Here is a 27,763-nt window from a genome sequence, read left to right as displayed (position 1 = left end):
TGAATGTAGGTTTTTCATGGCTGCTGTTTCAGAAGGAGACAGAGGATAGGTGCGGCCACGAGGAAGGCATGGATCCCAGGCAGGAGTTCAACTGGGCAGTCGTAGGGTCGATGGGGAGGAAGAGTCTCACGGAGCCCTTATTGAAGACATCCGAAAAGGATTGATATACAACTGGAAGAGAGGGCAATAAGAGACACAGAGGAAACTTTGACAATGGGGCACAGCAGGTAAACAGTTCTGTTGGCAATGTGGACTCCAACGGGGCAACTTGTGAAGAAGACCAATCAATGACTGGGTTATGGGTGCATAACATGGAGACCCAGAACAATAGGAGTAGAAGGGCAATCAATAAGAAGAAAGGACAGTCTCTCCAAATGTAGGTGCCCACTTTGAGTGAAAGTTCCGAGGTGGTCTGTGAAATGATGGCAGAAGACAGAGGACGATCATACAATTGCAGAGCTCGCAGAGGAATAGCCAGAAGGAAGAAGAGGAACAGCATGTCGGCTGGCAAAAGTCTTGTCCATGAAATTCCCGGCAGCACCAGAATCTACGAAGGCTTGAACCGGGATCCTCCGGGAGCCAAACTGGATCTGTGCCGGAAGTAGGAAGCGATGACCAGACGGTCTGGGAAGAAGGAACTCCACCCCAGGTAAGTCTCCCCAAACTTACCGAGGTATTGGCGTTTTCCAGGCTTTACAGGACACCTCGAGGATGGAGTGAGCTTTGCCCCCGCAGTAGAGACATAATCCCGCCGCCTTTCTCCGGTACTTTCTCCTGTTCGGAAAGACGGGCCCGTCCAATCTGCATCGATTCCTCAGCAGATGTAGGAGAGGAAGAAGCAGAAGCCGCAGGAGGTGGAGAGGGCGAGAAGTAAGGCAGGATTGTTGAGCAGGGGTCTCTGGAAGCGGGGGGCCAGGATAGGCTGGAACGAGGGTTCCTCTTAGAATGCTCACGGTCTAGCTCGACCTGGAACTCCCTCTGGCGAGTATCGACCTTCACGGCCAAGGCGACCAACTCTTCCCAACGGGGAGGAATTTCCCGGGATACGAGGTCGTTCTTTATTCTTATAGCCAGGCCGTTGTAGAAGGCAGCATGATAACCATCATTGTTCCACGACGTCTCCGCTACCAGGGTGCGAAACTCAAATGGCATACTCGGAACCGAGCGGGAGCCTTGCTGGAGCTGGAACAACCGGCCGAAGAAGCTATGGCTCGTCCAGGAGCATCAAACACTGTCCGGAACTCACGGAGAAAGGTACAGGCATTATCGATCAGAGGATCCTTCTTTTCCCAAAAGGGTGATGCCCATTCTAGGGCCTTTCCCTGCAGACGAGAGATAACATAACCCACTTTGGCTCGCTCCGAGACAAACTGACCTGGCAGCAGGGCAAACTGGATCTCCACATTGGATAATGAACCCTCTGCAAGCGTCAGGATCACCACTGTAGAGAGGAGGTGCGGGGGATGCGAGGCTCGGAGACTTGGAGCGGGGTTGCAGTACAGCGACTGGTGCCACGGGAGTCAAGGTAGACACTTTCTCCAGGACTGCGCCAATGGCCTGAACCAAAGTGAGACTGGAGTACTTCATAAGAGTCAATTCGGGAAGGCCAAAGCTCGAATGGTTTCACCAACATCAGGAGAAGCATGAGTCTCCTCCAAAGGGTCCATGGCCCAACTATACTGTAACGGGCCCGAAGGCGCAGTAATAGTGTAGACCAAAGAGGAGACCAAACCAAGTTCGAGGTACAAAGAGGGTTTATCAAATCGTCAAGGTACAGGCAAATAGATCAGACAAGGCAGCAGACAAAGGAATCGTAATAACAGGCAAGAGTCGGTACACAAGAATCAAAAGCAGTATATCACACCCAGGAACAGACGAACAGGAACCTATAGTTGGGCAAGGACTGGAAGAGGGAGAGAAGGTTTAAGTAGTCTCTGAGTTTGGCGCCAAATTTGACGCACTGGCGTCAGATGCTGACGCGCTTGCGTCAGACGCAGACGCCAGCGTCCCCACGCTGACGTCCTGACGCCGGCGCCCCATTCTGACGCCGGCGTCCATTCCGTCGCCGGCGGCCATCCGGGAGCAGGAAAGACGATGACACATGGAGCTGCGCCCATCAGGAACCATGCGGTGAGGCAGGGGGTCGCCATCTTGGACGCCATCTTTGGAAGGTGAGTTAGAATCCATTACACATTACTCACAATGTACTGACTGTCCCCCCCTATTATCTCTCATTACCCACAATGTACTGACTGCCCCCCCCATTATCTCTCATTACTCACAATGTACTGACTGTCCCCCCCATTATCTCTCATTACCCACAATGTACTGACTGCCCCCCCCATTACTCTCATTACTCACAATGTACTGACTGTCCCCCCCCATTATCTCTCATTACTCACAATGTACTGACTGTCCCCCCTATTATCTCCTCATTACCCACAATGTACTGACTGCCCCCCCCATTATCTCTCATTACTCACAATGTACTGACTGTCCCCCCCATTATCTCTCATTACCCACAATGTACTGACTGCCCCCCATTATCTCTCATTACTCACATGTACTGACTGTCCCCCCCATTATCTCTCATTACTCACAATGTACTGACTGCCCCCCCATTATCTCTCATTACTCACAATGTACTGACTGTCCCCCCCCATTATCTCTCATTACTCACAATGTACTGACTGCCCCCCATTATCTATCATTACTCACAATGTATGACTGTCCCCCCCATTATCTCTCATTACTCACAATGTACTGACTGTCCCCCCATTATCTCTCATACTCACAATGTACTGACTGTCCCCCCCATTATCTCTCATTACTCAAATGTACTGACTGTCCCCCCCCATTATCTCTCATTACTCACAATGTACTGACTGTCCCCCCCATTATCTCTCATTACTCACAATGTACTGACTGCCCCCCATTATCTCTCATTACTCACAATGTACTGACTGTCCCCCCCCCCATTATTCTCGATTACTCACAATTAACTGACTGTCCCCGCGCCCGATTAATCTCTCATGTACTCAACAATGTACTGACTGTCCCCCCCCCATTATCTCTCATTACTCACAATGTACTACTGGACTGTCCCCCCCCCATTATCTCTCATTACTCACAATGGTACTGGACTGTCCCGCCCCCATTTATCTTCTCGATTACTCACTAAATGTATTCTTGACTGGCCCCCCCGATTATCTCTCATTGACTGGCACGGAATTGTTACTGACTGTCGGCCCTCCCCATTATCTCTCTTAACTCGACAATGTACTGACTGTCCCCCCCATTATCGGTCCTGCCATTTGGAGCGCATCTAATAGTACTGGACTGTCCCCCCCATTATCTCTCATTACTCACAATGTACTGACTGTCCCCCCCCCGCATTATCTCTCATTACTCACAATGTACTGACTGTCCCCCCCCCATTATCTCTCCATTACTTTCACAATGTATTCTGGGACTGTCCCCCCCCCATTTATCGTCTATTACTGCCACAATGTACTGACTCGTCCCCCCCCCTTATCTCTCATTTACTGCACGGAATGTACTTGGACTGTCCCCCCCCCATTATTCTTCATAACTCACAATTTTACTGCTGCCCCCCCCATTATCTCTCATACTCACAATGTACTGACTGTCCCCCCCCATTATCTCTCATTACTCACAATGTACTGACTGTCCCCCCCATTATCTCTCATACTCACAATGTACTGACTGCCCCCCCATTATCTCTCATTACTTCACAATGTACTGACTGTCCCCCCCCATATCTCTCATTACTCACAATGTACTGACTGTCCCCCCCATTATCTCTCATTACTCACAATGTACTGACTGCCCCCATTAATCTCTCATTTACATGTACTGACTGTCCCCCCCCCCTCTTATCTCTCATTACTCAACAATGTACTGACTGTCCCCCCCATTATCTCTCATTACTCACAATGTACTGACTGTCCCCATTATCTTCATTACTCACATGTACTGATGTCCCCCCATTTATCTCTCATTACTCACAATGTACTGACTGTCCCCCCCATTATCTCTCATTACTCACAATGTACTGACTGTCCCCCCCCATTATCTCTCATTAACTCACAATGTACTGACTGCCCCCCCATTATCTTCTCATTACTCACAATGTACTGACTGTCCCCACCCATTATCTCTCATTACTCACAATGTACTGACTGTCCCCCCATTATCTCTCATTACTCACAATGTACTGACTGTCCCCCCCCATTATCTCTCATACTCACAATGTACTGACTGTTCCATTAACTCTCATTACTCACAATGTACTGACTGTCCCCCCCCATTATCTCTCATTACTCACAATGTACTGACTGTCCCCCCATTATCTCTCATTACTCACAATGTACTGACTGTCCCCCCCATTATCTCTCATTACCCACAATCCTCAGTCTCCTCAGTGACAGTAAGTGGGGGCGACTCTTATTACCCACAATGCTGCAGGAGCAGAGCTGGGGGTCGAGCAGTGAAACACAATTACTACCAGAGCTCCCCACTATCATCCCTCATTACCCACAATGCACTGACCGAAGCTTGAGGTGATTCCGCTCATCTCCGCCATGTTTGTCGCTTTCCGTCGGGCGCAGCTTCTGGTCCTGATGTGAGTCCTGGCCACGCCCACCGCTCCTGCTCGCTGGGAGGGGCAAGGATTCTGGGTGGGGACGTGCGTTTCGCTAGGTCACATGACACAGCAGAGGAAAGGGAACAAAGTCCCTCCCACCATGAACAGCACGTTCCAGATGACGTAATGACGCCGACGTGCAGCTACAGACTGCGGTATCCATGATGTTTGTGGGAAGCTGTTTGGCGCGCGGTTGCTATATGTCTGACAAACAACGTCCTGGAGACGGTACCGTCTGATTGGCTCGTCTGCACCTACTGGAGGGATGTCTCGTGCTGGTAATTCTTATTATCTCTTGTGCGGGGGTAGGGACGATACTGGATTTGGTCTCTTCACTACACCCATGTCTTAATGTCTTCCCTCACTGACTATTCCCTAAATATTATCCCATCACTCACCCCAGCGCTTCCCTCTCTGTCCCGTTGTCCCTTGCTCTGTCCCTCACTGAATACTGTCCCCTCACTGACTACTGTCCCTTCCTCTGTCCCCTCACTGACTACTGTCCCCTCACTGACTACTGTCCCCTCACTGACTTCTGTCCCTCACTGACTACTGTCCCTTCCTCTGTCCCTCACTAACTACTGTCCCTTCCTCTGTCCCCTCACTGACTACTGTCCCCTCACTGACTTCTGTCCCTCACTGACTACTGTCCCTTCCTCTGTCCCTCACTAACTACTGTCCCTTCCTCTGTCCCCTCACTGAATACTGTCCCCTCACTGACTACTGTCCCCTCACTGAATACTGTCCCTTCCTCTGTCCCTCACTGAATACTGTCCCCTCACTGACTACTGTCCCCTCACTGAATACTGTCCCTTCCTCTGTCCCTCACTGAATACTGTCCCTTCCTCTGTCCCTCACTGAATACTGTCCCTTCCTCTGTCCCTCACTGAATACTGTCCCTTCCTCTGTCCCCTCACTGAATACTGTCCCCTCACTGAATACTGTCCCCTCACTGAATACTGTCCCTTCCTCTGTCCCTCACTGAATACTGTCCCTTCCTCTGTCCCTCACTGAATACTGTCCCTTCCTCTGTCCCTCACTGACTACTGTCCCCTCACTGACTTCTGTCCCTCACTGACTACTGTCCCTTCCTCTGTCCCTCACTAACTACTGTCCCTTCCTCTGTCCCCTCACTGAATACTGTCCCCTCACTGACTACTGTCCCCTCACTGAATACTGTCCCTTCCTCTGTCCCTCACTGAATACTGTCCCCTCACTGACTACTGTCCCCTCACTGAATACTGTCCCTTCCTCTGTCCCTCACTGAATACTGTCCCTTCCTCTGTCCCTCACTGAATACTGTCCCTTCCTCTGTCCCTCACTGAATACTGTCCCTTCCTCTGTCCCCTCACTGAATACTGTCCCCTCACTGAATACTGTCCCCTCACTGAATACTGTCCCTTCCTCTGTCCCTCACTGAATACTGTCCCTTCCTCTGTCCCTCACTGAATACTGTCCCTTCCTCTGTCCCTCACTGAATACTGTCCCTTCCTCTGTCCCTCACTGAATACTGTCCCTTCCTCTGTCCCCTCACTGAATACTGTCCCCTCACTGAATACTGTCCCCTCACTGAATACTGTCCCCTCACTGACTACTGTCCCCTCACTGAATACTGTCCCCTCACTGAATACTGTCCCCTCACTGACTACTGTCCCTCACTGACTACTGTCCCTTCCTCTGTCCCCTCACTGAATACTGTCCCCTCACTGACTACTGTCCCTTCCTCTGTCCCTCACTGAATACTGTCCCTTCCTCTGTCCCTCACTGAATACTGTCCCCTCACTGACTACTGTCCCCTCACTGAATACTGTCCCTTCCTCTGTCCCTCACTGAATACTGTCCCCTCACTGACTACTGTCCCCTCACTGAATACTGTCCCTTCCTCTGTCCCTCACTGAATACTGTCCCTTCCTCTGTCCCTCACTGAATACTGTCCCTTCCTCTGTCCCTCACTGAATACTGTCCCTTCCTCTGTCCCTCACTGAATACTGTCCCTTCCTCTGTCCCCTCACTGAATACTGTCCCCTCACTGACTACTGTCCCTCACTGACTACTGTCCCTTCCTCTGTCCCCTCACTGAATACTGTCCCCTCACTGAATACTGTCCCCTCACTGAATACTGTCCCCTCACTGACTGCTGTCCCCTCACTGAACGCTGTCCCCTCACTGAACGCTGTCCCCTCACTGAACGCTGTCCCCTCACTGAACGCTGTCCCCTCACTGAACGCTGTCCCCTCACTGACTGCTGTCCCCTCACTGAACGCTGTCCCCTCACTGAACGCTGTCCCCTCACTGAACGCTGTCCCCTCACTGACTGCTGTCCCCTCACTGAACGCTGTCCCCTCACTGAACGCTGTCCCCTCACTGACTGCTGTCCCCTCACTGACTGCTGTCCCCTCACTGACTGCTGTCCCCTCACTGACTGCTGTCCCCTCACTGACTGCTGTCCCCTCACTGACTGCTGTCCCCTCACTGAATACTGTCCCTTCCTCTGTCGCCTCACTGAATACTGTCCCTTCCTCTGTCGCCTCACTGAATACTGTCCCCTCACTGAATACTGTCCCTCACTGAATTCTCTCCATTCCTCTGTTCCTCACTGAATACTGTCCCTTTCTCTGTCCCCTCACTGAAGACTGTCCCCTGACTCACCCCTCTGCTCTTTCCCCCACTAAATACTCACCCCTGTGTTCTGACTGACCCCTCTTTTTGTGTAATTTCCCCCTTCCCACCCTGCTGGTTCTCCCAGCCAGTATAATCTCCTGTGGCTTTTTACAGAGAAATCCCGCTCTGTGCTGGGGGTCGGGGCTCAGCCCCAAGAGTCTGTGGCCACATTCCAACAGCAACAGGACCCCAATGAAAGTGAGGATGATGTAGAACTATGTATCACTTTGGGTAGGTAGTGACCTCTGCTCATTCTAGGCTTTAACACTGTGAAGGGAGTTAGGGGGGACCAGGCTGGAAGGGCTTGGGGGTACGTGGCCGGCGGGGCTTGGGGGTACGTGGCCGGCGGGGCTTGGGGGTACGTGGCCGGCGGGGCTTGGGGGTACGTGGCCGGCGGGGCTTGGGGTGCGTGGCCGGCGGGGCTTGGGGGTACGTGGCCGGCAGGGCTTGGGGTACGTGGCCGGCGGGGCTTGGGGGTACGTGGCCGGCGGGGCTTGGGGGTACGTGGCCGGCGGGGCTTGGGGGTACAGGCCTTGTGGGGTGCGGGCTGGAATGGCTTGGGGGTTTGGGGGTGGCAGGGCTTGGGGGTACGGGGCTGGCAGGGCTTGGGGGTACGGGGCCGGAGGGGCTTGGGGGGTAGGTGAGATTCCTATGGGGGTTCATTGGTGCTAAAGAAGGGGTCTCTTGCTGCTCGCACACTAGAGAATTGGGTTCTGAGAGTTTCAGCAGGGAGACAAGGCTGAAGCTGATTGGTTAGATTCTTGCTGACACTTGTATTGGCCATTGCACAGATGATCAGGATTCTGAGGGGGAGGAGCATGGGAGGAAGAGGAAGCTTGCAAAGGAAGATGAAGAGCGGAAAGAAGAGGTGTGTGATTTTGATGAGACATTGGACCAGGCGCTGGAGGAACGGGCCAAGCAGCACAACCTGACAGCTGTGAATGTGCGCAACATCCTGCATGTGAGTGGCCCCTGGGAGCCCCTAAAGCAGGGTCATGCCACTCCCTACACATGGCCGTATGTGTTTATACATGGAGTTGGATACACGTGGGGAGGTGACACTTGGGCACAGCTTGCACAGCCCCATTCCTTAGTTCTGACTATTTAGTACCAGAGTTTTTTCTGATGAAAGGGGGCCACCAGTACAACTGCTCCCCCTTATCTGTAGCAAATGAACATAGATCATATTAATTATGAACCTTCCCTTTAATCTTTATGGCTACTTTCTGGGCCTCCCTGACCCGCCGTTACTGAGCACAAGCACTTGGTTCTTACATTGTAACATCTATGTTTGTGCAGGAGGTGATCACCAATGAGCATGTGGTAGCCATGATGAAAGCGGCTATAACTGACAGCGATGATGTGCCCCTCTTTGTAAGTAGCACTGTGTGAGCCCAGTCTGTGTACTTACCCCTCATACTCGGCTATCACCCCCAGCTATGCACTATTATCCTGTTCTCCTTTCTCCCCTACAGGAGCCCAAAATGACCCGCTCCAAATTGAAGGAGGTGGTAGAGAAAGGAGTGGTAAGTTTTTATCTGGGGGGCAGCTTTCTACCTCTTAAAAAGTGTGTTTTAGCTGGTTGTGATGAGCCCATTGTTTGCTCCCAGGTCATCCCAACATGGAATTTGTCCCCCATCAAGAAAGTTACAGAGGTGAAAGTGAGTATCTTTGTTTTGTGCCCCTTCCTCATCATCCGGCCCCCATGCTGCTAGTCCGCATACAGTGGGGTGTTTGTGCACCTCCCAGGAGGGGGTGGTATGTTTTTATTATGGGGTCCCTATGTGGTTTGCACCTTCCAAGGGGGTTTTTGAATATAAACAATATAGCAAATTTAAAACAGCAATCAGGAAGGCAAAGATAGGAAATGAGGAACTGATTGTGGCAGGGGCAAAGACTAACCCCAGACAGTAATAATAATGGCAAACAAAAAAGGTCTTTTATTCAGCTCAACGTTTTGAGCCTGCACAGGGTTCTTCATCAGGAGTATAAAACAAACCACCAGGCACCCACCACCAGATGTTATACCCGTGGACATGATTTTGACGCTGTCATGTTGCTAGGCAACCGGCGTTGATAGTGAGCGATGTATTCAGCAACATCTTAGTGTGACAGTGTGCAGGGATTAAGGAGCGGAAGTGAAGTACAAGAAGGAGAAATAGTTAATGCAGGGCTACAAGGAGAAACGGAAGATCTTACCGTGCCAGTCAAACAGTAATCGCCAAGACTCCTCCCCTAGCAGCCGGTGGTCCGTTGCCAGTATTCTGTCCAATCCGAAAGCAGCCTAGCGGTGGGTGTGCGCAAATGCGCACCGGGTCTCTGTGTGCCAGCCCATAGTTGCTATATGTGTAGATACCCAGGCAACCAATACATATACCTTTATCAGGTGGGAGCAACGGAGATGGAATCTTGATTCCCTGCAAATGATTGTGCCCTCAAATAGGTGCCCTTGGAAGCCCCGGCAATTAACCACGGCTCCATAAATACCTGCTCAAAGAACGTGGCTCTGTTCATGGTATTTGGACCTGACCGGTCCATTTGGGGGGTGCACACTTTGACCTATACTCACATAGTCTACATGGGAGAGCAGTCCAGTAGGTCCTGGCATGTACGGTAGAGCAGAGAGGAAGGGGGTAAAGGGTTAAAAAGGAGAGGGTACGAAAAGGAAGTTAAGAGCATACAAATGATCAAATTAGCATATGTAACTAATGCCTACAGAGTATCAATATACAATGTTGCAACGTGTAACCTTGGGAGGAACATCACGTCCATGGGTATATAGTTTGAGGGGTGGGTGGTGCCTGGTGGTTTGTTTTATTCTCCTGATGAAGAACCCTGTGCAGGCTCAAAACGTTGAGCTGAATAAAAGACCTTTTTGTTTTTGCTAATCAAATCCTGTAAGTGCCGTCATTTTCTGTGTATATATATATATATATATATATATATATATATATATATATATATATATATATATATATATATATATATATATATATATATATATATCATCCCATTTATTTATATTTACATGTTAGTGTTCCAACGGTTCGGTTATCAAGGATAACATCCAATGTGCAAAACAAGCTTTAAATAGTGTTAACAATAAAAAAAGGAGCCAGCGTTGGCCAATCAAATTCTATCTCGTTTGCGTGCAGTTCATCAATTAATTCATTAATCCGTGCACGTTACTCACAACAGTCTCTTTAAAACAATGTTTTAAAAGTGTAAAATACCGTGTCACTAGTTGTTGTCCGCATCATGCCATAAAAAATGTATTCTTAAAAAATTCGGTGTATGATTCATCCTGCAAAATACGAGATACACAAAATATACAATGTTACAATCATCTGTGATACATATTATAAATGACATGTATCCAGTTACAAACTTTCATTTTCTGTTACACATGTAACTTATTTTCAATATACTAGTTTCTCTTAGAAAGATAAATGTCCTCAATTTTTGATATTTACCTTAAAGGGATCCTGTCATCGGAAAACATGTTTTTTTCAAAGCGCATCAGTTAATAGTGCTACTCCAGCAGAATTCTGCACTGAAATCCATTTCTCAAAAGAGCAAACAGATTTTTTTATATTCAATTTTGAAATCTGACATGGGGCTAGACATATTGTCAATTTCCCAGCTGCCCCTGGTCATGTGACTTGTGCCTGCACTTTAGGAGAGAAATGCTTTCTGGCAGGCTGCTGTTTCTCCTACTCAATGTAACTGAATGTGTCTCAGTGGGACCTGGTTTTTACTATTGAGTGTTGTTCTTAGATCTACCAGGCAGCTGTTATCTTGTGTTAGGGAGCTGTTATCTGGTTACCTTCCCATTGTTCTTTTGTTTGGCTGCTGGGGGGGAAAAGGGAGGGGGTGATATCACTCTAACTTGCTGTAAAGAGTGATTAAAGTTTATCACAGCACAAGTCACATGACTTGGGGCAGCTGGGAAATTGACAATATGTCTAGCCACGTGTCAGATTTCAAAATTGAATATAAAAAAATCTGTTTGCTATTTTGAGAAATGTTTAACCAGCAGTTACTGTTTTGGCCGCACACAAATAGCACTATACAAGGACTTTTAGGGTTGCTGTGAGGACATTTGAACTTAATAAGGTTAATTGATCGTCCCGTGATGGGGTCGTACTTGGTAGCCGGCCAGGAGAGAGACTCAGACGAATGATCAAAAGGGGAAAAAAGGGGGATATATTACTCACTTTTACACAACAGTGGATTTGAATGTTTTTTAAAATGTATCTAACATAAGTGATTTAATCGTATTTAGCACAAGATTCTGCATTAGTATCTAACTCAGTGATCCTCAACCAGTAGCTCATGAGTAACATGTTGCTCACAACCCATTGGATGTTAATCTCAGTGTCCTCAAACTAGTGCTTATTTTTGAATTCCAGGCTTGGAAGCAAGTTTTAGTTGCATAAAAACTAAGTATAGTGCCAAGTAGAGCCTCCTGCAGCTGCCAGTCCACATAGGGGCCACCAAATAGCCAATCACAGCCCTTATTTGGCACCGCAAGGGATTTTTTCATGCTTGTGTTGCTCCCCAACTCTTTTTAAATTTGAATGTGGTTCACAGGGGGTAAAAAAGCTTGTGCACCCCTGATCTAGCATAATAGTGCATAGAGGGATAATATTGGGTATGGGTAATACACATTGAAGTATGTTGTGGGCGTAATTTTTGGTGCGTTGTACACTATTGTTGGAGTATGGTTTAGGTTTATGCACAATTCTCTGCACAATTAGAAATATTTTTTATTACTATTGTCTCCACATGGGAGATGCACTTAAGGTTTCACATTTTTTATACTATAAATGGTTGACTCAATGATATTTTCAAAGGGGATCTTTCCTATGTTGATGGGATGATCTCTCCATTCATGACGTTGTATATAATTACCAGTTGTTTAGCCTCGTGATACGGGGTAATGTTATAGTTCCTCAGTGAGCTCCCCCATATTAAATAGTAATAGGGGACGGTGTATCATCATTTTTATTTCTGTATTATAAGTTGATACAGTGAATAAGAAGTGATAGATAAGCAGGGTAAGAATTTAATAAGGGGTATCTATTAAGGCTAAAAGGAGTAATAGAGTAAGTGGTTAAGGCACCAACATCAGCCTAAAAGAAAACTTATTACATCAGGTTATAGTACTTCCGCTAGATCGGAATCGTTTTTCTCATTAATTAATACATTAAGAATAGGGCAACTATTGTTTGTTACTACTTTAAGGAGTGATTGCTACATGATGTTTAGTTTTTACTTTTTTAACATTGTTTCAGTTTAAACATTGTTTGTAATTCATTGTAATTTATAGCTGAAGTGCAATAGAAGTTAGAGACTGTGATTGTTTTAGTCTGTTCTTCACCTGTGTTTAATGATCATTGTCACAGCCACAGCTGTCTGTTTTCCCTCAAGCTTGTATATATTTAAGGCATGTTTGTAGATCAATAGACACTTTGAGAAAGGCCTTGGAGTAGGCCGAAACGTCAGCCCAGTGCTCGCTATGCAATAACATTTTTTGAATCTTGTAAGACCTGTGAGTGTGGATCTATCAGGAAGAAATGAGTATGTATGTGTATGTGTGTATGTATATATATATATGTAGTTGACTATATGTATTTTGTGGTCACACCCTCATTGCACCCCCGCCTAATGGTTTTAAAAAATAGTGGTGAGCACAACTTTCCCTTGTTTGATATATATATATATATATATATATATATATATATATATATATATATATATATAAATACATACATACATACACACATATATATATATATATATATATATATATATATATATATATATATATATATACACACCGTCAGGCCCATAAATATTTGGCCAGAGACAACCTTTTTCTAATTTTGGTTCTGTACATGACCACAATGAATTGGAAATGAAACAACTCAGATGCAGTTGAACTGCAGATTTTCAGCTTAAATTCAGAACAAAAAGATTGTATAAAAATGTGACGAACTAAAGCCTTTTTTTAACACAATCTCTTCATTTCAGGGGCTCACAAGTAATTGGCCAACATAAAAAAGTGAAAATAAAATGTTCATTTCTAATAATCGTTTGCTGCAATGACAGGCTGAAGTGTTGAACTCATGGACATCAGCAGATTGTGGGTTTGCTCCTGTTTAATGCTCTGCCAGGTCTTTACTGCAGCCGCTTCTTTCACTTGCTCTTTGTTTGTGGCCTTTCTGTCCCACGTTTAGTCTTCAACAAGTGAAATGCAGCTCAATTGGCTTCACATCAGCTAAATATTCCACTTCTTTGCTTTAATAAACTCCTGGGTTGCTTTGGCTCTATGTTTTGGCTCATTATGAGACGCCTCCCAATCAATGTGAGTGCATTTAGCTGGATTTGAGCAGACAGTGTCTCTGAAGAGCTCACAATTCATTCTTGTGCTTCTGTGTCACATGATGGATAAACACTAGTGTCCCACTGGCAGCCATGCACCCCAAGCCATCACACTGCCCCCCAAATGTTTTATACACAACTGTGCTATGCTTTGGATCATCAGCTCTTCCCAAGCCTTCTCCACACTTTTTTACTCTTGCCATCATTCTGCTAGAGCTTCATCTTGGTTTCATCTGTCCAAACAATGTTTTTCCACAACTGTTCAGGCTTTTTTAGATGCTTTTTAGCAAAGTCCAATGTAGCCTTTGTATTGTTGGTGCTTATGAGTGGCTTGTACCTTGCAGTGCAGCCTCTGTATTTACTTCATACAGTCTTCTCTTTATGGTAGACTTGGATATGGAGACTCTACCTCCTGGAGACTGTTCTTCACTTGTTTGGCTCTTGTCAAGGGCTTTCTCTTCTTTTTGCGTTGCTGAGTTCACCAGTGATTTCTTTCTTTCTCAGGATGGCAAATGGGATGTTTTGCATCTAACCAGTGTTGAGCGACTGGTTGTTTTGAAATGTCTTGTTTCGCCTTTTTTCTAGCATAATCAGGATCCTGAGCTGCCAGTATTGTGGAGTGATGCATGCTTATCCTTTAGTGGTCTAGTAGTTTTCCCACAATATAGCAGCCCGCATGGGCATTTCATTTTGGGACTGGCATGTCAATCTTTGTCTAAGAATTTGTTGATATTGGGTTGAATTCATCCGACCCTGGACTTTAACAAGGGCCCCAGTAGCCCCTGAACTAGCCACACAGCCCCCGAACTAGCCACACAGCCCCACAGCATGATGGGACCTCCACCAAATGTGACAGTCGGTAGCAGGTGTTTTTCTTGGAATGTCGTGTTCTTCTTCCGCCATGTAAAGTGCTTTTTGTTATGAGCAAATAAGTCAATTTGTGTCTCCTCAGTCCAAAGCACTTTGTTCCCAAATGCCTGTGTGTTGTGTAAATGATCTTTTCCATAGAACAAGCGAGTGTGTTTGTGTGAGTGCAGAAAGGGCTTCTCATCCCCCTGCCATACACATGTTCTTTGTGCAAATTGTGCTGAATTGTAGAACGATGTACAGATACACCTGCATCTGCAGCAAGATCTTCTTGCAGCTCTTTGGAGATGATCTTTGGCTTGTCTGGAACATTCTCACAATCCTCCGCATATGTCGCTCCTGGATTTCTCTTGGCCTGTCAGACCTGGGTTTTACAGCAACTGTGCCTGTGGCCTTCCATTTCCTCATTCCATTCCTTACAGTTGGAACTGACAGTTTAATAAACCTCTGAGATGCTTTTTGTAGCCTTCCCCTAAACCCTGATACTGAACAATCTTTGTTTTCAGATCTTTTGAGAGTTGCTTTGAGGATCCCATGCTGTCACTCTTCAGAGGAGAGTCAAACAGAAGCACAACTTGCAATTGGTCACCTTAAATACCTTTTCTCATGATTGGACACACCTGCCTATGAAATTCAAGGCTTAACCAGCTAATCCAACCAATTTGGTGTTGCCAGTAATCAGTATTGAGCAGTTACATGCATTCAAATTAGCAAAATTACAAGGGTACCGAAAATTTTTGCACAACCAGGTTTTTACATTTGATTTAATGTTAATAAACTGAATACTGCTTCACTAAAAAACTTTGTTCAGAAACCCCCCAGTACTCAGATGTTCCTGGGAAATGAAAGACATACCACTGTTATCTTTTTTTGTTGAAAGTGGAGTAAATTATTATGCAGGCTGAGAGGGGTTCCCAACCTGTTTCATATGACTGTATATATAAATATCAAATCAGCCTGGCAGGGGTATTAAGCCATCCACTAGGATGCCTTTAGCAGTGTTGTTATCCAGTAGCTTAGGATGGAACCCTTGGAGGTGGGATTCATGGGGGGTGGAAGTGTGTGTGTGGGACTCCATGGTGCCCATGTTTAACTCTCTGCAGGTCCCCCAGTTTGTGGACATTCCCCTGGAGGAGGACGATTCATCAGATGAAGAGTATCGACCTGAGGAGGGAGAGGAAGATGAAACTGCGGAAGAGGTGAGTCTTTTGCCCTTATTGGTGCCTTCCTGCCCCATTGTGGTGCAAGGACTGGCATCTTCACTGCCTATTTGTTTGTTCAGAGCCTGCTTGAGAGCGATGTGGAGAGTACAGCTTCCTCGCCTCGGGGCCACAAACGCCCAAAGATTCTGCACCTGCCTGAGCCAATATGGATGGAAGAGGAGGATGAAAGTGCAGACGGGCAGCAGGTAGCTGTGGGGTAGATGGAGAGGGCAGAATTGGGCCACATTTTTGGGATTGAGACCCACTGTAACTGCCCCCTTATTGCTTTCTCAGGAGGCCTCTGATACAACTGGATTAGTCAGGCACGTCAGTGCTGATGTGGTCCCTATGGGGCCTCCGCCACCCCCAAACTCCAAGCCCACGCAGGACAGCACATTTATGGAGAAGCTACACGCTGTGGATGAAGAGTTGACTTTCAGCCCCATGTGCATTGATTCCTACCAGGTGAGGGGGGGGCTAGGTTGCTAGTGGTACCAATTAGGGTGGGAACTGGTTTGAGGACAGAAGATCTTCCAGCGAGACTCGTTTGGGGGGGGTCTCCTGGTTGACCCTGGTCTACTGCTCTTGTATTCCTCCCTGGCAGTCACTGGATGAGAGCCTCATTGCTTTCCGCACCCGCTCTAAGAGGCCCTTGAAGGACGTTCCTATTGGGCAACTAGAGGCCAAGCTGAAGGCCCCAGACATCACCCCCGATATGTATGAACAGAACACCGCTGATGATAATGAATGGAAGAAGTGGCTGATCAGCTTGATGGATAATAATGTTGGTAATGAAGGTGCGTGGCGCCCCCTCTTGCTAGGCCTGCACTATAACTGCTGTCTGTTGACTTGCCCCTTCAGCCTCCCCTCTATCAGCCTCACAGGAGGCACTCACCCCAGACTCTTTCTGTATTTCAGATGATGATGATGATGATGACCCAGAGTACAACATCCTGGAGGATCTGGATGAACCCGATACAGAAGATCTCCGCAATGACCGAGCTGTGAGGATCACAAGTAGGTGCTTGTGGGAATGAATGGGTGCAGGTGAGGTGATGGACTTGTAATGAATGTGACCCATTCTTTTCCCTTCCCAGAGAAAGAAGTCAGCGAGCTGATGGAGGAGCTCTTTGAAACGGTGAGTCTCTGAGAGTCCGTTCCCCTTGATTGGTTGTATGAATCACTAAGCCCTGCCCACGAACCAGCAGATGGAACCTTGGTAATGAAGTCCCGCCCACTGTGCAGATCATGTTGATGGGGGTAGAAATGCTTGTGCTGTGTTCAGTTTCAGGATGAAATGGGCTTCTCCCATGTGGACGATGAAGGACCTGATGAGGACAGTAACCAAGAAGCTCCGCCCAGTTTCAACACACCTCAAGCAATCAGGTAACAGTGGCTCCGTGGGCGGGCCTTCTCCTGGGGTCTCTGTGCTCAGCCTCCAGAGAAGAACATTGTGTGAGAGTGGTTGTGGCCTATTTAGTTTGGGTTGCAGCTTGTGTAGAACCTCCTTCACATCGGGGCAGGGCAGCTAGAGACAATGCTGCTCCTGTTTGGGAAGGGAGGTAAAGCAAAGTGTGAGCCTGGGACCTCCCTTCAGTTGGAGATTTATTGAGTGGGGATCCTCTAGGCTCTCCACACCATTACTTTGCACCCCAGTAGTCCTGAAATAAATGCACCCAAATGCATTGCCCCATCTGTAGGTGCTGTTCTTGCCCGTGTATCCGTTAATCATGTGACTGTGGTTCAATGACTCCCGCAATGACTTGCTTTAGTTGTCAGGCAATCGGCCAATGGCTGCTTATGTGGCCCCTGACTATTCAGTGCCACCCATGAAAAGTGTGTCTTCTATACGTACAGATTTGAAGAGCCTCTTGCCAACCTACTCAATGAGCAGCACCGCACAGTCAAGGCTCAGCTCGAGTATCTGAGGCTGAGGAAATCTCTCATGAAGCCACAACCCCAGGGAACAGAAGAGTCTACACCCGCCCCAGAGGAACCCAAAGCTCCTCCCCCTGCCAAGGCTGCTCCAGTCATGTTCCTTGATGTGTCACAGAGGCAGAGATTGCAGCAGCAAATGCAACAGGTAAGTGTGTGTGTGATGTGTCTATGCCTGGTACTCTTTTAACATTCTTTTCCAGCCAAGCAGGGGGTGTGATTTGGAGGGGTTGTGTCCATGATGTTGAGGGCTGGGTTTGTGGTGCAATTGTGGCCATCACTTAAAGTGCAGAAAGCGGTGGGTTAGAGGGAATGTGAGGCAGACTGGAGTCAGATCAGAGGTGGGCTGCGGGGGACTAGTGGATATATGACTGAACATTTTTATTTATCCAGGTCGTGGTATTTCTGATATAAGTAAATCTAAAACAACTGGACTTGCTGAGTAATCATTGAAGACGTTTCACATCCGAGCAGCTTCTTCAGGTTGAACTGACTGGTGTGGGAAGTGCTCGGCATATAAACTCTTCCACACCAGTCAGTTGAACTGAAGAAGCTGCTCGGATGAGTAGTGAAATAATTACCTGTAGTAGATACTAGTTGCTATAGACCCTTGCACTGCCATTACATTTGTAATACTGGCCTTGGCTGCTGTTTTGTACAATACTGGCCGGATGGCAACCGTAGCTCTATTCCTAACCCAGCACCGATTGGCCAAACTACCCAGGAGCCTCTTGTCATTACCCAATAAGCATCTGCCATAGGAGCCTGTAACCCTATAAATACAGGTCCCTACACTCTGCTCCCCCTGTGTTCATGGGATATGGGGGCACCACTTCTGGCTTTTGGGTAGTATTGCCCCAATCATTGCCTCCAGCAGTATTAACTATCAGTCTTTCCCTCTGTGCCCCACCCCCAGCAGAGTTACACTGAAATCCATCCCACATCTCCCTCCAGCAGTGTCATCCTACAATTCCCTGTTGTTTCAGTCCCTCTGTTCCATTCCCTCTTTTCCGTTCTTTTGTCCAGCACGTCCAGCTTCTGACCCAGATGAACCTTCTGACCTGCCACAACCAGCAGCTGAGCCAGCCAGCGGAGCTCTCTCACATGTTTCTGGTAAGGAGGCTTGTGCCCATCTGACTGCCAATCTGGCACACTAGAGATGCCGTGCTGTCTGTCACAGTGCTAATATATTTATTATGTGTATATAGTGTATATTTATATGCAGGGAAGCTCAGACATGTGATCATTTGTATACTGATCAATCCAATAAAAGGACATTTCCTTACCTGGTAAATACGCCCGGTAAATTTACTGTATTATATATTAAAGGGGAACTCCAGCTTCCAAACCAAAATTTGATAAAGAGGCCACATAGTTACATAGTTAAATTGGGTTGAAAAAAGACAAAGTCCATCAAGTCCAACCCCTCCAAATGAAAACCCAGCCCCATACACACACCCCTCCCTACTGTCACATAAATGATATATCCCCATATCTATACTAACTATAGAGTTTAGTATCACAATAGCCTTTGTATTATGTCTGTCCAAGAAATCATCCAAGTCCCTCTTATAGTCATTAACTGAATCATCACCCGGCAGTGCATTCCCCAACCTCACTGTCCTCACTGTGATGAACCCCCTACTCTGTTCCTTTAAATGAAACTTCTTTTCCTCTAGTCTGAAGGGGAGGCCTCTGGTACGTGATTCTCTTTATGGGTAAATAGGTCCCCTGCTATTTGTCTATAATGTCCTCTAATGTACTTGTAAAGTCTAATCATGTCCCCTCACAAGCGCCTTTTTTCCCCCAGAGAAAACAACCCCAACCTTGTCAGTCTCCCCTCATAATTTAACTCTTCCCTCCCTCTAACCAGTTTAGTTGCACTTAGTCTCTGCACTCTCTCCAGCTCATTTATATCCCTCTTAAGGACTGGAGTCCAAAACTGCCCCCATACTCCAGATGAGGCCTCACCAGGGACCTAAAAAGAGACACAATTATGTTTCATCCCTTGAGTTAATGCCCTTTTTTATACAAGAACTTTATTTGCTTTAGTAGCCACAGAATGACACTGCCCAGAATTAGACAACTTGTTATCTACAAAGACCCCAAGATCCTTCTCATTTAAGGAAACTCCCAACACACTGCCATTTAGTGTAGAACTTGCATTTATATTATTTTTGCCAAAGTGCATAACCTGCATTTATCAACATTGAACCTCATTTTCCAGTTTGCTGCCCAGTTTTCCAGTTTAGACAAATCACTGTGCAAAGTGGCAGCATCCTGCATGGAACCTATAGTTCTGCACAATTTAGTCTCATCTGCACAAATAGAAACAGTACTTTCAATGGCCACCTCCAGGTCATTAATAAACAAGTTGAAAAGCAAGGGACCTAGTACAGAGCCCTGCGGTACTCCACTAACAACACTGGTCCAATTAGAAAATGGTCCATTTACCACCACTCTTTGTAGTCTATCTTTTAGCCAGTTCTCTATCCAGTATAACACAGAAACCCCTAATATATCCATCAGTTACCTGTTTCTTCAAAAAGTAGGAATAAATGGCATTTTCTATGCTGAAATCCAGCTGTAACAGTTCTTCTATTTCTGTATCATTTGAAATCCTGGCAGGGAAGGAGGGACTGATGTTACACATTGTAACCACTACTCCACAGCTTACAGACAGCATGCAGGATTTACATAACCCACAATGCATTGCACTGGGACGTTCCTTTCCTTATTGAAATCACATGTGCAGGGAATTGTGGGGTTTGGAGGATGCAGGCTGAGGACAGATGGCTGTTGATACAAAGTAACAGTAGTCAGTCAGCTCAGCAAAGTAGTCAGACAGATCAGCAGGAGAGCAGGGGGCTGGGCTTAGGGAACTGTCAGAAACCATTACAAATCATGAAAAGTCCATATATTTTTTAATTGATGTATATTGTAAAGTTGCTTTAAATTATGTTTACTTTTCATAAAGCTTAAGGTATGTTTGTGTGGAGTTCCCCTTTAATGTTAGTATGCCGTTCAACAATCCAATAGATATTTTGTATCATATTTACCAGTGACAGCATCAAATGGACAGGAATGATACTTGTATACATATGAGGGAAGCTCAGAGACATGTGATCGTTAGTATATTAATATTAGTATTCTGTTCATTACTGGCAGCAGTTTAGGGTTAGGAAAGAGACTTTGTGTCCTGTTCAGCTATATATTACCAGAAAAGGTACTCGTTATTGTCTGCAACAGAGGCAGTAGCTCAAAACTTTTTGCTTTGTGATTGGATGATGCTTTTTTTCTCTCATTGGCTGGCCCTCTCCTTGCAGATGGAACTTTCCAGTTTTGCAGAGAGGTCTACGATGCACCGTCGCATGACTAACCCACAGTTCCAGAGCACCTTCCAAACCTGGAACCTTAACCAGGCTCTGCAGCTGCTCCATGACTTTCACCAGCAGGTCCCTGAAGAGGGGGGCCCACCCGAGCCCCTGAAAAAGAATGGTATGTGCCAACTTGCTTCCCCTGTTGGGCAGAGTACCCTTCCCAGCTATAGTCAGGTGATCCCACTGGTGTCTAATAAAAGGGCAGCCAAGTTTGGGAGTTTTACTTTGAAACCAGCAAGTAAGTTGCAGGTAAAACGTATTCGTCCCTTTTATAAAATGTATAATGAAACCATAGAATTCTTAATGAATCAGATAAAATTAAGTGTAGGACTGGCCAGATATGGGATGACTTTGACGTAGTTGTTCAGCTTAAATATATTGTAATATATGGACAAACAATCCCTGTTTTGTTTAAAGGGTAAGGCATTTTTCAGTAGCAGTAGCACAAAATGTCTCTGTCTTAAATATATTGATAATGGGTTGAGTGCAGAGGACTCTTGTATTTGTCTATTTGTATTTTTTGGTCACAGCCTCATTGCACCCCCGCCTAATGGTTTTAAAAATGAGTGGTGAGCACAACTTTCCCTTGTATGTGTGTGTTTGTACCATCTCTTACTCTGCTCCATTTTCCTTACAGCTAGTGAGGTTACCAGCCTACCCAAGCACGTGGCATGGATCATGGCTACCCGTCCCCTCTTTATGTACCCAGAGCTGCTGCCCATCTGTGCCCTGAAGGAGAAAGGACCTCGGGACAGAGTGTACTTCACAAAGGCTGAGGACAAGTAGGTTCCAGTGCATCATTTATTGTATTTCTAATTGAGTGTGATGTGCCATGGGGCTAGGGTGTGTGTGACTGGCATTGGCCATTCTCTTCCCTTCCCACCCATCCTACTGGTGTCTACCATTTGTCCTTTAGTTTGTTGGCTTTGGGCCTGAAGCATTTTGAGGGGACAGACTATTATAAGCCCCTGATCAGCAAGTACCTAGTGACGGCCAAGAGTGCCCAGCAGCTGACTGTGCGCATAAAGAACCTGACCATGAAGAAGACTGCGGATAATATCATAAAGGTAAGTGCAGATAATATCATAAAGGTGAGTGCAGATAATATCATAAAGGAGAGTGCAGGTAATATCATAAAGGAGAGTGCAGGTAATATCATTAAGGAGAGTGCAGGTAATATCATAAAGGTGAGTGCAGATAATATCATAAAGGTGAGTGCAGGTAATATCATTAAGGTGAGTTCAGGTAATATCATTAAGGTGAGTGCAGATAATATCATAAAGGTGAGTTCAGGTAATATCATTAAGGTGAGTGCAGGTAATATCATTAAGGTGAGTGCAGGTTATATCATTAAGGAGAGTTCAGGTAATATCATTAAGGTGAGTGCAGGTAATATCATTAAGGTGAGTGTAGGTAATATCATTAAGGTGAGTGCAGGTAATATCATAAAGGTGAGTGCAGGTAATATCATTAAAGTGAGTTCAGGTAATATCATTAAAGTGAGTGCAGGTAATATCATTAAGGTGAGTGCAGGTAATATCATTAAGGTGAGTTCAGGTAATATCATTAAGGTGAGTGCAGATAATATCATTAAGGTGAGTGCAGATAATATCATTAAGGTGAGTTCAGGTAATATCATTAAGGTGAGTTCAGGTAATATCATTAAGGTGAGTTCAGGTAATATCATTAAGGTGAGTAGCAGGGCACCGTGTGGGTGCATTGTGGGCAGAGGTTTGCCAGTGCCAAGTGCAGCTTATTTGCCTTCCCTGTGCCAATCATGTGTCATGCCCCATCTCTTTCTCTGGTGCCAGTCTCATGTACCTCCTCACTCACATGCCAGTGCTTTCTATCTGACAGTTCTACAAGAGGACTAAGCTGCTGCCAGTAATGTTCAAATTGTGTGATGATGTCCAATGGCGGGATGCCAAAGCCCCGGTGGAGAGGGAGAAACACCGGCTGCCATTTTGGCTCAAGGTAATCTAGACTCAAGGGGGGGGTATAGTCTTGGGGGGTCTGTGGGTTTAAGGGTTTTTTGACCTGTTTCATACACACATGCAACAACTTTATAGTAAATGGTTCCTTAAAGGTGACTTTAACAGAGAGGCCCGTGGGTCCCTATCCAGTAGGGATGCACCGAATCCACTATTTTGGATTTGGCCGAACCCCTGAATCCTTCGTGAAAGATTTGGCCGAATACTGAACCGAATCCTAATTTTTACTTCCCTGTTTTGTGACAAAAAGTCACATTATTTTCCTCCCCGTCCCTAATTTGCATATGCAAATTAGGATTCAGTTGGGCTGGGCAGAAGAATTCGGCCGAATTCTGCTGAAAAAGGCTGAATCGAATCCTGTATTCGGTGCATCCCTACTATCCAGCAGCTTATTTAGGCTCATTGTGGCTTGTTGCTAGGTGCTGTGGCTTGTTGCTAGGTGTTGTGGCCAGCAGAGATAAAAGTTACATGGTCTTGTAGAACTCCATCTAGTGAGTAGGCACCATTAGTCAGGCGGTGATAAAGTGAGTCTGCACAGCTTGGGAGATAGGGCAATATTGGATTGTAAGATGATCATCCCCGTGTAATTTGACAGATTTAATACACAGGCTGGTGGGTTCCATGGTTTGGTATCATCTGTTATTCTCCCCGGACAGGCTAACCTGAGCAGCATCGAGGAAGAGTTTGGGAAGTACAAAAAGGAGGTGCAGAAGTTCCCCCTAATGATACCTCCAGGCCTGCAGCTTAACCTGAAGCCCCTCCCTCCGCGCTTTCTGCACAGAACTTGGCGACAGAAGAGACCCTCCATTCTAAAGCCCCTTCTCATCCGGCCCAATAGCAGCAGCACAAACTCCCTTCCCAAAACGGTGACCAAAGTCTCAGGCCAAGACCCGTTCCCTATTGGTTTATACAATAGGGTGCCCGGTATGGCGGCGCCTGCTGTGCAGGGAGTTCTGGGAATACGCCACAATGTGCCAGCGGGGTGTAAATCCCAAGAAGTACGGCCCCCCTCTCTCTGTGCTCCCAGACCCCGTGGTATAAACCCTACGTCTGTTGCCCCCATTCCTATCGCCCCGGCCAAAGTGCTGCAACCTGCAATGTTGACCCAAAGAGCTGGGAGACTCCTGGGTGACATGTCCAAAAGAAGGGGTGCAGTCCAGAGCCCTGCCATTAACTCTGCCCCCCTTGTTCATTCCACCCCTGTTATTTTTGCCGTACCCAGTACCACTATAAAGCTGCTGAGTCTTGGGGCTCCATGTGGTGTGATCCAGCCAATGAGCAGCAGCACAGGACTTCCAATCACCACGTTACTGCTTAACCCCCCAACAATCCCTCTGAGCCAGACCATCGTCCCCTCCCCCCTCAACCTGACCCACCCCCCTGAGCCCGAAAGCCTTGCCGGGGGCCATGTCCACACAATACGGGGGGCAGTGCAAGGACAAGATCATGAGTGGGACTGTGTCTCCATTACTATAAAGGTGAAGGGGGAGGGGAGCCTGGGCCCCGGGGGGCAGGGAGACTGTGGGGGAGAAGGGACTTCAGCAGAAAATGATATAAAAGAGAAGGAAGTCTCTTCTTGCTGCCCACACAAAAAGCCCCCCGACAAGAAAAACTGCCCTTTTTATCTAAGAGAAGTTCCAGTGTTCCCCGCTTCTGAGTGTGACCCCCTAGAAACTGAGCAACAACGGGGGGCTGAGACTTGTGAAAATGGTTCTGGACTGTGTGAGCAGCAGGTTGGGCCCCCAGAGGAGGGCTATGGGACTGTAGGGAAAGGATCTGGAGCCCCGGAGCCTTCAGGGTTCTCTGCAGGTCAGAGGTACAGGGGCCCCACTGTGGGTGAAGAAGAGCAGGATGGGAATAGATTCAGAACTTCTCTTGCACCTCAGCAGGAGGCCGAAGAGGATGGGGGCAATGACACCCACAATCCCCACCCTCCAGACTCTCCTAAAAATACTTCCTCATCCAGTAATGGAGACACGGACATGAGCAGCCCGGCCGGGACACCGCACACATCTTCCAGGCCCCCTAAAAGTGGCAACGACGATGGTGATGAAGACTCTGGTGACCTGACGCAGGATGAGGAAGAAGAAGAAATTTCATCAGCCTCTGGGGAGTCTGTTCTGTCTGTGCCTGAGTTACAGGTGAGGCCATTTTGGGCAGTCTGCCTCTCACTGTCTCTGTTACCCCCACCCCCTCCTGTGTGCTCTTGCCTGTTTACCAATTTAGGGTACAGGGGTAAAACTGTAGGTACTGGGTGGCAGTTGGCAAAGGGACTTGAGCCGTAGGTACAGGGTGGCAGATGCTTCAGGGATTAAAGCTATAGGTACTGGAGTGGCAGTTGCTACAGCGGCTCAAAATGTAGGTACAGGGTGGCAGTTGGTGAAGGGACTTGAGCTGTAGGTACAGGGGTAAAATAAGATATATATATATATATATGGATTAGAGGCAGGGCAGTTTGCTGCTGTAACACTGGTTGTCTCTCAGGAGACCATGGAGAAGCTGACGTGGCTGGCATCAGAGAGGCAACTGAGTCAGGAGGAAGACTCAGAGGAGAACTCGGAGGAAGACTCAGAGGAGGAGGAAGAAGGCGTTGAGGAAGAAATGACAGATGAAGTGACTGAAGGGGGCACAGAAAATGCCCAGAGTCCCTTATGCCCCCCATTAGCGACTCCTGTGCCAACGAGTGCAGTTCCTGCAGGTGAGTGTGATGCCCGGGCCCCTACTGGTACTAGTGATGGGCCCAATGACCAGTGTGCTGCCAAGGCCCCATCTCTGTGCCTGCTGCCTCCTGGGTCCTAGTGCAACTCCTGCGACTGCCTCTCCTGGGTCCTAGTGCAACCCCTGCGACTGCCTCTCCTGGGACTTGCTGCTGCACAAGGGCACAGGATCCCCATCATTTGTCTTTCTCTTTTCAGGTAAGAGGCGCAGAGGTGGCACAAGGGGCCCCGGGTCTCACAAGGTCCGAAGGGGACAAGCTCGAACCAGCAAAGATGCCTCCAAATTGCTTTATGATGAGAACATCCTGGCCAAGGATCCGCTCAGGGAGCAGAAGGACATGGCGTTTGCCCAGTCATATCTCAACAGGGTAAATTCGGGGGAGGGGCTTAGCATCAACCAACAGCTCTGATCTTTGTGGGTGTCTATTTGGTTGGTTTGAGATTCAGCCAATAGGGAGTGACGAGACTCATTGGCCGTGTGTTTGGGTGCAGGTGCGGGAGGCGCTACAGTTGGTGCCGGGGAAGTACGAGGAGTTCCTGCAGCTCATTTACCGGTTTGAGACGAGGCAAGAGAGGACGGCCGTGGATCTGTACGAGAGGCTCCGAGCGCTCCTCAGGGACTGGCCACAGCTCGTCAGGGATTTTGCCGCTTTCCTTCTCCCTGAGGAAGCCCTGGAGTGCGGGTTGGTGAGTCGACTCTCTCTTTAAAATGTTCTCTGTAAGTGTAGACAGCTGGGGTGGCCGGTGAGACAGCTGGAGGGGACAAGAGGTTGCTGAGATTGGCCCAATAGTTGGCTCAATCAGTGAGATGAGAAGTTTCCTCACATCATATAGAATCATGTAACCCAGTCCATAGTGCAGCAGGTGGGCTATCCAGTGCGGGGAATAGGAACACTATGCTTTGTACTGCTCTCAGGAATATACTGGAAACAAAACCTGCTGTTCCTCTATGTTCCCATTACCCCAGGGTCTACCCTACAGCGACCAATCCGATCACTTAGCCTCTGACCCCCCATTCTTTCCTTAGTTCGAGGAGCAGCAGGCATTCGACAAGAGCCGCAAGTTCCTCCGCCAACTGGAAATCTGTTTCATGGAAAATTCTGTGCAGCATCAGAAGATTATCAGACTGCTTCAAAGTTGTGCTGAGTGCCCCCTACAGGAAATAGCCCAGGTACCCCCTCTTCCTACAGGAAATAGCCCAGGTACCCCCTGTCCCTACAGGAAATAGCCCAGGTACCCCCAGTTCCCACAGGAAATAACCCCCTCCTGGGGTAGGTAGACGGGTGTATTTGTTGGGTGAGCAGAGCTTCTCTGGCACTGCCCGTACCCATTGCTCCTCCCTGTGTTTCTGTGCCGCCCCTGACTGACCGATGTCTCTCTGTAGCTAAAGGAGCAGATGTGGCAGTTGCTGAGGGGCCACAATCATCTCCAGGATGAATTCTCTCTGTTCTTTGATCATCTGAGGCCGCCGGAGAGTCGCCTGGGGGAGATTGAGGTCATGAGCTGGACAGAAGAGAAAGACTATAAGGTTTGTGCTGGGCGGGGCCTATAGGAGGTTGGGGGTAAATCTGGCTTCCAGCAGGTTTCTTCGGGGAGTCTGTCCTGTAGGATAAGGTGAGCGTCAGAGGGGTAACTGACAGTGCACCCTGTTCCACAGTTGGATGGGTATGAAGAGGTGATTCTACCAGAAACGGAAGAGCAGGGCAAGGCTGTGCCCCGGGGCAAGAGAAAGAAGGATGTGCACCAAGACAAAGTGAGTGATTTCTGGTTGATTGGGGGGGGGGGTTGGGGGTGCGGAGCTACTAACAGGCTTGTGTGTGTTTAGGAAGTGGAGTGGCAGGAGGGTGGCGGGAAGGAGTGCCCATGTTTGTGCCAGGACAGCAGTGCAGTGCAGCAGATGAAGCGGAGCAAGAGGAGGCTGTGCAGCCAGTGCAACTCTAAGGTCAGACTCACTTTC

General features: G+C 47.5%; 2 protein-coding genes across 5 annotated transcripts in view; one reads left to right on the top strand and one right to left on the bottom strand.

The window, feature by feature from the left end:
• LOC108699168 (synaptotagmin-11) overlaps positions 1-4,734 on the bottom strand; it is a 25,489-nt gene extending 20,755 nt beyond the window's left edge. For both annotated transcript variants that reach the window (XM_041573869.1, XM_041573870.1), the window contains exon 1: positions 4,573-4,734. In XM_041573869.1, coding sequence (XP_041429803.1) covers positions 4,573-4,606 — 34 coding nt within the window. In that variant the 5' untranslated portion in view covers positions 4,607-4,734. The remainder of the gene's footprint in view (positions 1-4,572) is intronic.
• Positions 4,735-4,776: 42 nt separating this feature from the next.
• gon4l.L (gon-4-like L homeolog) overlaps positions 4,777-27,763 on the top strand; it is a 31,438-nt gene continuing 8,451 nt past the window's right edge. For 2 of the 3 annotated variants that reach the window (XM_041573866.1, XM_041573865.1), the window contains exons 1-27: positions 4,777-4,944; positions 7,442-7,558; positions 8,119-8,288; positions 8,627-8,701; positions 8,803-8,853; positions 8,938-8,988; positions 15,685-15,780; positions 15,864-15,989; positions 16,078-16,248; positions 16,388-16,580; positions 16,702-16,800; positions 16,881-16,921; positions 17,069-17,169; positions 17,641-17,866; positions 18,745-18,831; positions 21,045-21,216; positions 21,736-21,880; positions 22,015-22,165; positions 22,956-23,072; positions 23,746-25,230; positions 25,574-25,787; positions 26,005-26,174; positions 26,299-26,493; positions 26,834-26,977; positions 27,191-27,334; positions 27,464-27,559; positions 27,632-27,748. In XM_041573866.1, the coding sequence (XP_041429800.1) occupies positions 4,932-4,944; positions 7,442-7,558; positions 8,119-8,288; positions 8,627-8,701; positions 8,803-8,853; positions 8,938-8,988; positions 15,685-15,780; positions 15,864-15,989; positions 16,078-16,248; positions 16,388-16,580; positions 16,702-16,800; positions 16,881-16,921; positions 17,069-17,169; positions 17,641-17,866; positions 18,745-18,831; positions 21,045-21,216; positions 21,736-21,880; positions 22,015-22,165; positions 22,956-23,072; positions 23,746-25,230; positions 25,574-25,787; positions 26,005-26,174; positions 26,299-26,493; positions 26,834-26,977; positions 27,191-27,334; positions 27,464-27,559; positions 27,632-27,748 (4,767 nt within the window). In that variant the 5' untranslated portion in view covers positions 4,777-4,931. The remainder of the gene's footprint in view (positions 4,945-7,441; positions 7,559-8,118; positions 8,289-8,626; positions 8,702-8,802; positions 8,854-8,937; positions 8,989-15,684; positions 15,781-15,863; positions 15,990-16,077; positions 16,249-16,387; positions 16,581-16,701; positions 16,801-16,880; positions 16,922-17,068; positions 17,170-17,640; positions 17,867-18,744; positions 18,832-21,044; positions 21,217-21,735; positions 21,881-22,014; positions 22,166-22,955; positions 23,073-23,745; positions 25,231-25,573; positions 25,788-26,004; positions 26,175-26,298; positions 26,494-26,833; positions 26,978-27,190; positions 27,335-27,463; positions 27,560-27,631; positions 27,749-27,763) is intronic. The other variant, XM_041573867.1, reaches the window with a different exon arrangement.

The sequence above is a fragment of the Xenopus laevis genome, chromosome 8L (assembly GCF_017654675.1).
Source record: "Xenopus laevis strain J_2021 chromosome 8L, Xenopus_laevis_v10.1, whole genome shotgun sequence".
NCBI lineage: Eukaryota > Metazoa > Chordata > Amphibia > Anura > Pipidae > Xenopus > Xenopus laevis.
The sequence above is the reverse complement of the archived record's forward strand: the minus strand, read 5'-3'. Positions and strand labels throughout refer to the sequence as shown.